Source organism: Phyllostomus discolor, chromosome 2 (genome assembly GCF_004126475.2).
Source record: "Phyllostomus discolor isolate MPI-MPIP mPhyDis1 chromosome 2, mPhyDis1.pri.v3, whole genome shotgun sequence".
In the NCBI taxonomy this organism is placed as follows: Eukaryota; Metazoa; Chordata; class Mammalia; order Chiroptera; family Phyllostomidae; genus Phyllostomus; species Phyllostomus discolor.
The window spans coordinates 201,464,037-201,476,913 of record NC_040904.2 but is presented as its reverse complement, the minus strand read 5'-3'; the positions used below and the strand labels follow the sequence as shown (position 1 = coordinate 201,476,913).

Here is a 12,877-nt window from a genome sequence, read left to right as displayed (position 1 = left end):
CCGAGGTCGAGGTCAAGCCCCGCCGCCCGCGGCCCGCCGCCCGGGTCCCCGCCCCCGCCTGCTGCAGGACCGCAGGCGGGGGCGGGATCTCGGAGGCCGGGGGCAGGGAGCCAGAGGGGAGCCAGAGGGGTGCGAGAAGGCCCCGCGAGGTGTCTGGGAGGGTTGTCTGGGCTCCCACTGGCCGCCGGGTCACCATTAGGGCCCGCCAACAGTAACTTGATCATTGGAGCGTCAAGGACCCCGACCTCCCCACGGGCTTGGTGCACATGTCCCTAAGGCCCAGTTCTTCTTCCGGGAGACGAACTCCCGCTGCTAACGTTCCCCAGGGGGAGGTTGCTGGCTGGACAGTTAGGAAGCCGGCTGGTTCCTAAATTGTGTGATCAGTGCACAGCCGCGTTCTCCCCAGTGTGCGTGTGCTCTGGCCTTTGGCCAGCTACACTGCAGGACCGTGAAGCTTCCTGCAGAGCCGGGGGTCTCGGGCCACCGCTAGGATGGCCTCATCTGTCTGTCTGAAGAGAGGTCCTGTTTGATAAACACACAATCACAATTCTTCCCGCAAACCCCCAAGAAAGGGGCCTTTGCTGTGTATTCATTTTGGAGGTCCCTTTCTGGGAGTTCAGGGGTCAGAGACCAAGGTGTTGGAACTAAAAATCAGGACTTGGAAACACTGTCTCACAAAGTGACTGAATGCTTGAAATCCAAACGCCCGGTTTGCAGAGCATGTGATACTGTTGGCAGTGGTGAAAATGGCACCAGGTGTTAGACCAGTGAAGGCAGACGGGACCTTGGCTCAGCAACCTCCTACTAGATTTCTGGCTAAGAAAGAATTGAGTCAAGACTCAAAACTGTTAAGAAAAAGTGTCTTGAGAAAGTCACAGAGGTAGAAGGGAGGGGCAGAAGAAATGGGCTGAGGAAACAAGTTACAGAGGGAAAAGAAGAGGCCTCGGAGCCTAGGAGAGAGAAGGGTGAAGGTAACCACGGGGTGGTGGAGGTGGGGCAGGGGAAGAGAAGGGGTAAGGGAAAGTCTCCGAGGTTGCCCAGGAGGAGGGGAGGTAATGCAGCATCCTTCCCTTTAGTGGGAATTTTAGGAGAGTTCCAGGGGAGGATCTTAAAATATTCATCAGTTCTCCAGGTGTGTCCTTACAGGGTCGTCGGCTCCACTGATTGGTTGGCACCAGGACAGGGGCACATAGTTCATGCAGCTGGTCCTGATGTCAGCCATCTCGTGGCTTGTCTGCTTTTGCTGCTTTTCTGGGCCTGGAGCTGAAACACAACTGAGGCCCAGATGTATTTGATGCAGGTCAGAACCTGATTGTCCTGGGGGATTAATGATTGAGGGCTATACTCTGGACCCCTTGATTGTTTCCCTTCTGAGGGGGGTCAAACCCTCATGACTAGCAACTTGCCAGGCAAGGAAAGGTTTGGGGTAGAGGGAACCACATGACCAGAGATATGAAAGTTCAGAGGGTTTAGACTGTGATATGCCAGGGTAGAAAAGGTTACCCTGCAGGCAAGATCCTTGTTTTCCCAGTTTTGTCAGTTGCTAGGTCCCTGAGGCTTTCTGTCCTGGTGACATTCCCCCTAGTGGCATTCCAAGCTTGGCCTATTGTCCTGCTGTGCTCATGCCCCTCTGACTGCCTACCACAATACCCATAACAATGGATGACTTTACACACACCCTTCCGTGGGCCTGGAGGACAGGGATCTGGGCAGTGTCCTCCCACTGCAGGTGGGGAGCAGCACACTTGCTGCACATGGGATAGTTCCCCAGCCCTTACCTCACAATGTACCCAATTAGACAGGGGACGCCCCGTCACAAACTCGTTATATTGCGATAAGCCTGCAGCTTGGCTTCTGTTTTCATTTCATGGTTCTGGCCTGTGTGTACTTTCCTAAGGCACGGAACGAGCTCAGGGCTGTTGTCCTGGGGCGTGCCTATCAACAGACAAAGTTTGTCCTGAGATGGGTCAGCCCACCACGTTTTCACCCAGCCCACGAGCTAAGTCTGATTTTTACATTTTTTAATGATTGAGAAAAAAAAATCAAAAGAATTTTTTTTGTGACACGAAACTATATGGAATTCATATTTCAGTGCCATGAATATAGCCATGATTAGGTCTTGCATGTTGTTTTTGGCTGCTCTTGTGCTCCAAGAGTGAAGTTTAGTGGTTGTGGCAGAGACCATAAGGTCTGCAAAGCCTGGAGAATTTACTGTCTGGCCCTTTACAGAAAAATGTCTGGCAGCTCCTGCCTTAGAGCCATATGAGGGTGTCTACAGGCCAAACTGTTCATTGAATATACGTCCCCCAATCTTTAATGTGAAAAATGATGATGAAAAACTCAGGAAAGGAATCAGTGACAGAGTCCTACCTTTAATGATGCTGGTTTTATCGACAGTAAACTTGGAGTTACCTGCTTTTTAGTTTATCAGTGCCATTAATAATCCAAGAAAAAACCCTTTTCCAGGTAGTAAATTTAACTATATTACAGTTTTTGTTTTGTTCGTTTCTTTTTGCTTTTATTCCACATATGACTGAAAGCATATGATTTTTGTCCTTTTCTCTCTTAGCATAACACCTTGAAGGTCTGTCCATGTTGTTGTGAAAGACATATTTCATCTTTTTTCATGGCCAAGTAGTATTTCATTGTATATATACACCACATTTTCCTTATCCATTATCTGTTGATGGACTCGCAGGTTGTTTCAATACCTTGGCTACTATGAATAATGCTGCAATGAACATAGGGGTGCAGATACCTTTTTGAATTAGCGTGTTTTTTTTGTTTGTTTGTTTTTTAACAGACCAGTTATTTAATTAGGTTTTTCAAAAGAAATCCAGAACTTCATCTTGTGAGGATAGTGGCCATTTGTGAGGGCAAACACGGAGCGGAGGTAGCCCTGGAGCTGGGGGATAGCTTTGATTTTGGGCAGAATTTGCGAGTCCACGGCTTTCTGATCGAGCCTGCGCTGCTCCGTAACCTCGTACTTCTCTTCCTCGGTGTCGAAGATCTCCCCCTCCTGGTGCCTGGGCTTGCACAGCTTCTTCTTCTTGAAGTAAGTGAGTCAGTGAGCGTCAGTGAGATGCTTGGGGATTTTCACACCACTGATGTCGATTTTGGTGGAGGTGGCGATGACAAACTTCTGGTGTGTTCTCCGCAGAGGACCTCGATTATAGGACAGAGGTCCAGTCACAAGTAGCAAGCCACTGCCCAGCTGCTTCAGGAAAATCACCCTCTTGCCTCTGTGGCGCCCAGTGAGGATGATCAGGATGGTCCTGGGAGTGATGCTGGCCCGCAGTTTTCTCTTGTGCTGACTGAAGGGCTTCTTGCCGTGGCTCAGCAGCTTTCTAGGCACGTCTTCAGTGGGATAGTATCTAGGCATTTTACGAAGTTTCACCACCCGGGTACCACCATTCTTGTCGCCACCAACTGGTTTAGTGACAGTAGCCATAACTTTCTCCTTCTTTTTCTTTTCAACCCTGGATTTAGCTGCGGAGTATTTCCTCTTGTACATGGCTTTTCGGGAATACATGGCTGACCAGGAATACCTGCCAATCCCTCGGACGAGGACAGGGTTTTGGCTGCAGTGGGGCTTCCCCTTCTTAGGCGTCTTAGCCTTGAGGTTCCCCTTCTTAACCTTGCCGCCAGCATCAGCCTTCTTGGCTTGGGGTTTCTTCTCCTTAGTATCCGGCTTCTCGGTTTTTTCACCCGCCATCTTGCAAGATGGGAAAAAGCGAATTAGCATTTTCATATTCTTTGGATAAATACCCAGAAAAGGAATTGCCAGGTCAATTCCCAATTTTTCTGAGGATGCTCCATACTGTTTTCCATAGTGGCTGCACCAATTCACAACTCCACAGTGTATGAGGGTTCCCTTTCTTCTCGTCCTCTCCAAAATCTAACTAAGAAACTTCTCCACAGCAAAGAACACCAGGAACAAAAGAAAAAGGCAACCAACCAAAAGGGAGAAGACATTTGCAAATGACATGTCTGATGAGTAATTAACATCCAAAATTTATAAAGAGTTCATGCACCTCAACCATGAAAAAACAAACAGCTTGGTTTTAAACATGGGCAGAGAATCTAAATAAATGCTTTTCCAAGGAAGATGTACAGATGACTAACAGGCACATGAAAATGTGTTCAACATCACTAATTATTAGGGAAATGCAAATCAAAACCACAACGAGCTACCACTTCACACCTGTCAGAATGGCCATGATCAAAAAGACAAGGGGTGACAAGTGCTGGCAAGGATGTAAGAGGGATATTTTTATCAGAATGCCTTTCCTTTGGGGCAGCTGAGAGAGAATAACTCTGTAGAATCGTCCACACGAGAAACTATTATGCTAAGTGAAATAAGCCAGTCAGTGAAAGACAAATACCATATGATCTCACCTATGAGTGGAATCTAATGAACAAAATAAACTTATGAGCAAAATAGAAGCAGAGGCATGGAAAGAAACATGGAGCAGATTGACAGTGAGCAGAGGGGAGTGGGGAGGAGGATAATAGTGGAAAGAAAGGGACGGGACCAGTCAAAGAACAGGTAAGAATGACAATGGACTTGGTGTGGGGATTGACTGCGGGAGGGGGCAGTGGAGGGTAAAGAGGGAAAAGTTGGGACAACTGTAGCAGAATAACAATGAAAAATTTTTAAGAAGAAACTAGAGAGAAGGCTGGAGCTGCAACTCTCCAACATGAATGAGCACATGAACCACTGGAGACCCTGTTACAATGCAGGGTCTGAGTTAGTGGATCTGGAGAGTGAGAGTGGGGCTGAGAGTTTTCATCCCTCACAAGCTCCCAGGTGATTCTGCTGGCCATCAGACCGCAGTTTTGAGTATCAGGGAACTGAAGCACACAGTGTTAAAAGGATGGGGTGCAGGTATTACTCTGAGCAAACCCTTTGAGCTCCAGGTGGAGAAGGATGGGCCAGAAAGAAGAGAGAAAGGACTCAGGGAAATTGAGGAATGAGAGAGACGAACATGACTCAGTATTGCTTGCCTTGCTCTTTCCAGGGCAAAGAAGAATGGGTGGATAGATAGATAATGTTTAAGATCTATTTTTATATGCTATTATATATTTTAATTTTAGATCTTATATGTATTTTTTAATGTATCTTCTAATCAATCACATAATAAACCCAGTGGAATTAAGATCTACTTGTTGGTCTTTGGTGAAGGTGTTGGTCATGTGCTTCCCAGACTAGAATTCTTTTAGCTCCTGACAATATGCTTGGAACATCTGTTTGGAAGATCTGGGAAGGAAAAAAGAAATGTTTTCTATTCAACAAACTTGTATATTATGGAGAAGAAAACAAGATGAGGATAAATTTGATGAATATAAGGAGTTGTGGCAGTGGCTACAGGCTATGCTCTCTCTCCTGACCCAGGTTTTCCTTTCTTCTGCAAGTAGGAATGCAGTGGTGGTGAACGGGATGGAGAAACCAAGACTGAGAGAATACTGGTAAAGCACGTGAGTAAGTGCTCTTTTCTTTTGATTGTTGATTTTCTCATTGCTGTTTCCTCTTTCTTTAGTTCCTTGTCTGGTGAGGTTATTTCTGGCTTCCTGTCTCACTGCTCTTGATTGCCCTTCCCTCTAGACAAACAATTGTGTTAGTCCTCCTTTTCTCCCTCCTGCTTGATCTTGGCCTTCATGGAACCCCTTCCTGCCACGTCCTCCCTGTTTTTCCATGACTTTTGGTTCACTTCTTCAGGGAGTAGAGCTACTAAAGGCCGACTCTGGGTCAGAGCCCCTGCTTGCCATTAGGAAGACTAGATAATCGTGGAAGGACCCAGAGAACAACTTATCTCACCAACAAACTCATGCTTCTACTGCTAGCTAATGTTTATTGAACCCTAATATGAACTTTTAAGAAGTGCATGAAAATAACCCTGTGCAGGGAGGCTCTGCCTCTTCTTACCAACCTCCATGATTACCCAGCCTGCCTCCAGCTCAGTGGAATCTCCCAGTGCAGGACTTGGAACTGGATTTACAACAACCCTCTCCAGTGGACACTCAGGAGGGGGCCTGGGATGAACAGCCCAATGGCACTTTATACTATAGCGTGCAGGGGATACATTATTTGGCTCTCTCGTGTCTGGAATTTTCCAAATGGACACATGACTTTAAACCAGCTTCGATTTATTTTGCAACGTGGCTCCTTTCCAAGTACCCTTTGTCCCAATCATCCAAGAAGGATGTATGCCTTACAAAATCTGAATGAGGCTGCTCTTCCTTGCCACAGCATAGCTAGTAACCCCTGGTTATTTCTCCTTCTTCTTTTTAATTAACTTAAAAATTTTTAAGCCAAATTGGTGTATAGTGTCTTTAAGATGTTTTTTTTGGGGGGCTCCAAGACTAGGATAAATGTGAGAGTAGAACAGGAAGGGGAGGGAATCACTTGCTCTGGGTAGCTGTGTAAGTGCTTATCTGCAAAGAACAGAAAACTTTTTTTCTAAAGCTATTGCTTGGGAGGAAAAAAGGTTATAGTCGATTATGCACTAGAGTGCAAGGTTTTTTACCTGTTAGTGACTCGAGTCAGCCAGCGCCCCAAGCCACACTCTGAGTAACCCCTTTGGGAGTGTTAAACTGCCTTGCTGACTTCCTGGTATCTTGTTCCCAGTAATCTACTCCAGATAGAAAAACATTCAGCGAGGCCAGAGATTGCGCCGGTCAGTGCATTTGGGGTCAGAGAGAACACATCATGCATCTTTAAGGAGTGATGACAGCCCTTAGGAGCTGGGGAACTGGTCGTTCCATCGATGGGCCTGTTTCTCTAGGCCATTCCAAGTTATCCAAGTTTAAACAAAGGACTTGATAAATCTCTATATGTAGCAATAACCTGAATCTTCAGTGCACGATGATATAATGGTCTGGCTAAAATAAGAAAATTAAAAAAAATATATAGAGTTCAATTTAGAATCAATGACTATTATAAGGATAATTGGCAATACTGTCTGGTATATTATTTCTTATTCTACTCCAAAGGCCAAACTTATATTTCTAGAATTCCGTTCACGGGAACTTAAGTGAGGCAGGAGTTAAAGGGTTAGATCTGAGTCTGGTGAGTGGGGAGGAGGAAGTGATGGTGGTGGAGGAGTGACAGAGATGTTGCATGGTGGAGAAGAGGGAAGGATACAAGAAAGGGAACAGAGATGGTTAGGGGCTGGCTGGCCTTGAACTTTTATAACTCATATACATAAATATTTAGAAGTTATAAATCAAGCTAACAGATGTTTAAGAAAATAATTGTATCCTGTAATCTTCATGAGGATATCCTCATAATGACCTGGGAGGCCCAGTTTGAATGTAGAATTATCCGATTCTTCAGAAATACTTGCCAGAATATGAGGTCTGTCTGGAAAATGTCCAACTATTGTTAGTATAACGAGAATGGTTTGCATGACATTGCTGTAACCTGGCAGCCAAGGAGAGTAGGCTGGAATGCACATGGGCGAACAATGATGACTTTGCTAGTAGTCAGTGGGGGCAGTAGATGCTGTTGAGTGAAGTGTGTACTCTGTGGCCTTCACATTCAAAATGACTGAGCCTGTAGAGCAGCAGATTTTGCATTAAGCTTGAACATTCCTCCACAGAAACTATTTGGATGATTCAGAAGCCCACAGTTGTGGGCAACTGGTGATTGTCCGCTTCATCACGACAACGTACTCACTCATGCATTATATCTCATGAAGGGTTTTTTGGCAACACATCAAATCACCCAGGTGATTCAGCTTCCTACAGCACAGATTTGGCACTCTGCAACTTCTGGCTTTTCCCAAAATTAAAATCACCTTTGAAAGGGAAGAGACTGACAGTCAATGAGATTCAGGAAAATGTGACGGGGCAGCTGATGGCAACTGGGAGAACTGTGTGGGGTCCCAAGGTGCCTATGTTGAAGGGGACTGAGGTGTCATTGTCCTAAGTACCATGTTCCTTGTATCTTCTTCAATAAATGTCTCTATTTTTCATATTATATGGCTGGATATCTTCTGGACAGACCTTGAATGTTGACCCACTGGTAGTCTCTGGTCTCCCTGTTCTTTGCATCCCAGCTCCTTCCTCCACCACACCAGGAGTGGTCCCAGGCACACACATGCGGATGCCCCAAGCACAAGTCTTGCACACAAGCTCTGATCACATCTGTACACCCCAACCTCCTGGGAAACAGGTGCCTTTACACTACCCCTTGGGCCTCAGGGTACATGTACTGGCCACACAATTCTTCTGTAGGGGTTTGAACCCAGGGGAAAGGCCCACTAAAGCCCTAATGGTGAGCATAGGTATAATGTATAAGAAGGTAAGTATGGTATGTGTTCCAAGTAGGCACACCCCCTTGGTTCTATGGCCTCCCTGTCTCATGCAGTGAAATGTGGCTGGAGATGGGCTGTAATGAAGCTGTTGGAATTGTAGCAGCCCCTCTTGCCCAGGGCCAGGGCTGGTACTGAGTGGTAGAACTGTCCAGTGTTCCCACACTCGTCTAGCAAGTTGAGTGCATGACGCTGGGTTGGACCAGAGGCGTTTCTGCAGCCACCAGTGGAGACTGAAATGCAAAGACTTTTCTTCTCTCCATTTTCTAGGCACCAGGAAAGATTCTTGTTGGCCCAGGACTTGAGATAGGACCTTCCAAGCAGGACAGAGAGAGTTTCTCAATTATCCTGGCTAACAGGGGGCTCAGAGTCCTATTTAATTTGATTTACAATAAAGTCATGTGGCATGTCCTATACTACATTCTAGTGTAATGCATACATGTATAACAACACACAAACCACATTATTCAGCTTCTGAAATCTTACAGTGCTCTCTTACACCTGCATGCGCTATTACTCTTACGCATCATAAATGCCTTAAAGGCATGAAGTGGCTTATTCATCACCGGGTTCCTAGCTGAATCCATCACGAACCATACACACATCAGACATTCAGTAAGTCACTTATTACTCTTAATAAATTTGTTTCAGAATTCAACTTAAGAGTGAGTGGTTAAGGACACATACCCTTGTTTCAGTGTTTCTTGGAACTAGTGGCTTCCCCCATTTCGCTGTTGATTTACAGGAAAACATTCATTAAGTTTTTTTTAAAAATGAAGATTTTATTTATTTTTAGAGAGAAGGGAAGGGAGGAAGAAAGAGGGAAAGAAACCTCAATATGCAAGAGGTCAGTTCTCACACGCCCCCAAGTGGGAGACCTGGCCTGCAACCCAGGCAATAACTTAAACAAAACTAGAACAAAGTTGTAGACAACTAATAGCAATGGCAGCTTCTGATAGTTTTTGCTCTTTGTAGCTTTTTAAAAAATATTTATTTTTTAGAGACAGGGGAAGGGAAGGAGAAGAAAGGGAGAGAAACATTAATGTGTGGTTACCTCTCCTGTACCCCCTAGTGGTGACCCAGCCCACAACCCAGGCATATGCTCTGAATGGGAATCGAACCTGTAACCCCTTGGTTCACAGGCCGGCACTCAACCCACTGAGTCACACCAGCCAGGGCACTCCTTGTAATTTCAAAATAGACTTTTTTTTCTAGTTGAAACTTTGCAGTATGGGAGTGCCCTTAATATGAGGAGAGAGATCATATGCAGAAAAATAACATTATCTGGTACAAAATATAGTTAAAGAAACTAAGTAATGACTGGGGGACCAATATTTTGTTAATTATGCCTTATAGTCACTCTTAGGCAATGTTTATAAACGGCATAAGCAATTGAACATGGCTTGGTGAGATTGGTGAGAGTGTTTAAATGATGCCACCAGCTCAGCTGCACTGGGCCTCTGACCCAGGAACGAGGCTGCGGGGGCCACACTGATTGGTTGTGGCAGGTAGAGCTGGTAGGCAGTTTGCAATGGAGATATATGGTCTTCCAGTCTCTCTAGATAATCCAGTCTTCTTTTAGGTAAATTATCTTAGTCAATACTGTGAAAGTGGAATTTCTGATTAACATGGGGGAACCCCACATCGACGCAAGGGCATGACCACCATCACGACTTCCCAGCTCTCAAATGGGAAGGAGGCAGAGCAGATATTATAAATGTGGTGCCAGGACCCTACGGTCACCATGGAGTTAGCTCCCAGAACAAAAGGCCAAAAGAACACAGGAGAGAAGGTGAGAGGAGGTGTGGTGTGGAACCTTACTCACACTTCTGTGCCACTCCTTAGCTGGAACTTTCTCTGCAGCACCAAGAAAAGGGAAGAAGCCACTGGAGGGATTGTGACCTTGCACAAAGGGTTCTCTGCTTCTTGATTTTGAAAGGATGTCATCGGCAGCCCTTCAATCTGTGGCTGCTCTGTAGTCTGCACCAGCTCTCTGTCACTGCGACTGTTTTGGCAGGGCCTCTGGTGAGCTGGGCCAGGATGCAGAGCCAGTGACACTGGGGGCCAGGCCCGAGCTGGGGAGCGTGCTGGCAGCCCGCCTTTTGTCCGCAGTTCTGTCTGACCACGCAACCCCAAACACGAAAACAAATACTGTGTCATTTTATCATAAACACTTCAGATTTATTGTAACATTTATCGAATATATTCCCCCTTCTGTTGAGAAGACTTGTTTGACTTTAAGAAGTCTTCTAGTGAATTCCAATGAGAAAAGGCACAGATGCCCTGGGTTAAGGAGGGTTGTGTGAAAAACACGGCTCTGCTTAGAAAATCTCTTGAATCAAGAAAGATGGGTTTTTAAGATTCCATTATAGTATATTGTACTGCATTTTTTATTACTCTGGATTTAAAAAAGCATTTACAGCCTATTAAATTAAACTACAATCCCCTGCTTTTCCTTATGGTAGAACTTGTTTTCTTTGTAAAGTACAGTGACAAAGCACAGACAATAAGGATCAAAACACTGACTTCAAGTGGGATTTTGTTTGCCATTTTAATTAAGCAATCCGTGCAAATATTTTTTTTCTTCAACATGAGGAGGAAAAAAAAAAGGTCACACTTGGGTGCCTGGTGTTAAAACAGAAAATGCTTTCTCATTGCGACCAGATTTCAAAGCAGTAGGGAGCAGAGGCAGTGCCCCGGCCCTTAGTATTCCTCAGGATTGCTTGATTGCAAGTCTCGCAAATAGGAATCAATTATGTTAGGAGGTACACCTTGCAAGAGGAGCCTGCAGAAGGAAAGTCCACCTGAGGAGGACAAAAAGGAAAAGGCAAAGTCAAAACCATCTACGTGAAAGTCACTGAAAGAATACTTCTGGACTAGCTGCCTGGAAACGTGACTAATTATGTTCCAGTTGGTTACAAAGATTCATTCAGTCCCTACTTGGAAATCTCCTGAGTTTCGTACATTTAGAATTTAAAGCACTTGACATCTAGAAGAAAAAGCAAGTTCCAGCCAGACCCATAGAAGTCCTTTGTTCCCTACTGTTATTTAACCTTAGTTTAAATTCCTAACTGGTTAGAAAGTATTCATTGCTCTTGGAGAGGTTTTGGGATTCTCTGTAGATGACTGAAGTGCTCGAATCGAATGGCAGAACAAATGCATACATGTTATAAATCCACGGGAAGAACTGTTTCCGGTTGGTTAATGTTCTTTTTAGTTAAGCACAAAGAGTTCTGACTCAAGCACATTGGAGAATACAGGACTACTCCCTTAACTTTTGCTACTTATTCATTGTCAAAAGTTAAAAAAATTGGAAAGATTTTGTTAAAAATAGTAAATCCTATCCAATACCTTCTGAAGGCCAGAGAAATACCTACTAATATTTCACACTTACCTTTCATGTTTCTGAATTACATTTAAAAAAATAAAAGTACCTTTCATGAGAGAACCCATGAAACCGTAACAATTCATGGTCCTTTAGAGAAGTACTTAACTACTTGCTAATAAATTCACGTCCAGACAAAAACAGCATGCCATCGGAGCATTCTTAAAACTTCTTTAATGCAAATTTGGAAAAGTCATTCTCCTTTTTCAAAAAAGATTTCAAGTCACATATTGGTAGAAATGATGCCACTTATGTACATGTCCATTCCTTGATGCAAAGAGGTCAGGATGCTTGGGAATCACGCATTTTCATCTACATTAAATGCTTTAATTCATGCTTCTAGTGCATTCAACAACTTGCTTCATGTCAATAGGAGATTGTTGTGCTGAATAAGTACTAGCTGTTAATGTCAAGATACTGGAATACAAATAAAAACTACAAAGTTAGATATTTTAAAGTCTATTTTCATTGGATTACATAATGAAAATCATGCCATACTCCACAAGCTTTGTATGGCTTATGACAGTCATAAGCTTCATATGCCAAAACCATATGAAAGCTTACCTTAGATGATAATATACATTCAAAAATCCTTACTGTGCTACAACTAAGGAAAAGGGAGAGAAAGAAAGAGAGAGAGAAGTTGTGAGCATTAATGAAGTGCTAAAACCAAAGTTGAGTACTCGTTGGATGAAATTATGGCTGCGATTATGATGAGATGATTTCATTAATCCTTAGTCATGTGAAAGATGGAGGAACATAGAAGCGCATGGAATGAAGGGCAGGGATCCAGTCACTTCAAAAAGATCATTAATATGTAAAACACTTATTAATATGCACAACCACTTTGCCTAAATCAGTGGCAAAGCCCATTTGATTGTACAGTGAATATTTATGGTAAGAGCTTCCAAACCATTAGCTTAAAAAAATCCCTATAACATATATATATTGTGTTTTTCAACAAAAGAAAAACATTGATGATAGACAAAGCATTAGTATACATATATATATGTTGAAATTCTAAAAGGCAAAATTATCAAGTAAATAGACTAGTGTATTCTATGATATGTATCCTGGAATAATTGTATATGACTAATCTAAATAAACCAATGGCTTAAACAGACAGGCTAGAAAGTGACTATCTATAATCTACAAAACTTTTAAGAAACAGCCCTAA

At 43.9% G+C, this 12,877-nt stretch overlaps 2 protein-coding genes across 14 annotated transcripts in view; both read right to left on the bottom strand.

The window, feature by feature from the left end:
* Positions 1-2,800: 2,800 nt before the first annotated feature.
* LOC114513914 (60S ribosomal protein L6-like) lies at positions 2,801-3,730 on the bottom strand. The gene is given in 1 exon segment (XM_036019486.1): positions 2,801-3,730. A coding segment is annotated over 1 exon segment (903 nt). The 5' UTR covers positions 3,716-3,730; the 3' UTR covers positions 2,801-2,812.
* Positions 3,731-10,708: 6,978 nt separating this feature from the next.
* Positions 10,709-12,877, bottom strand: part of MYBPC1 (myosin binding protein C1) — a 79,090-nt gene continuing 76,921 nt past the window's right edge. For 11 of the 13 annotated variants that reach the window (XM_036019472.1, XM_036019474.1, XM_036019473.1 and 8 more), the window contains one exon: positions 10,709-11,119. In XM_036019472.1, the coding sequence (XP_035875365.1) occupies positions 11,069-11,119 (51 nt within the window). In that variant the 3' untranslated portion in view covers positions 10,709-11,068. Of the gene's footprint in view, positions 11,120-12,264; positions 12,308-12,877 lie in introns of all 13 variants that reach the window. The other 2 variants (XM_036019481.1, XM_036019476.1) reach the window with 2 other exon arrangements.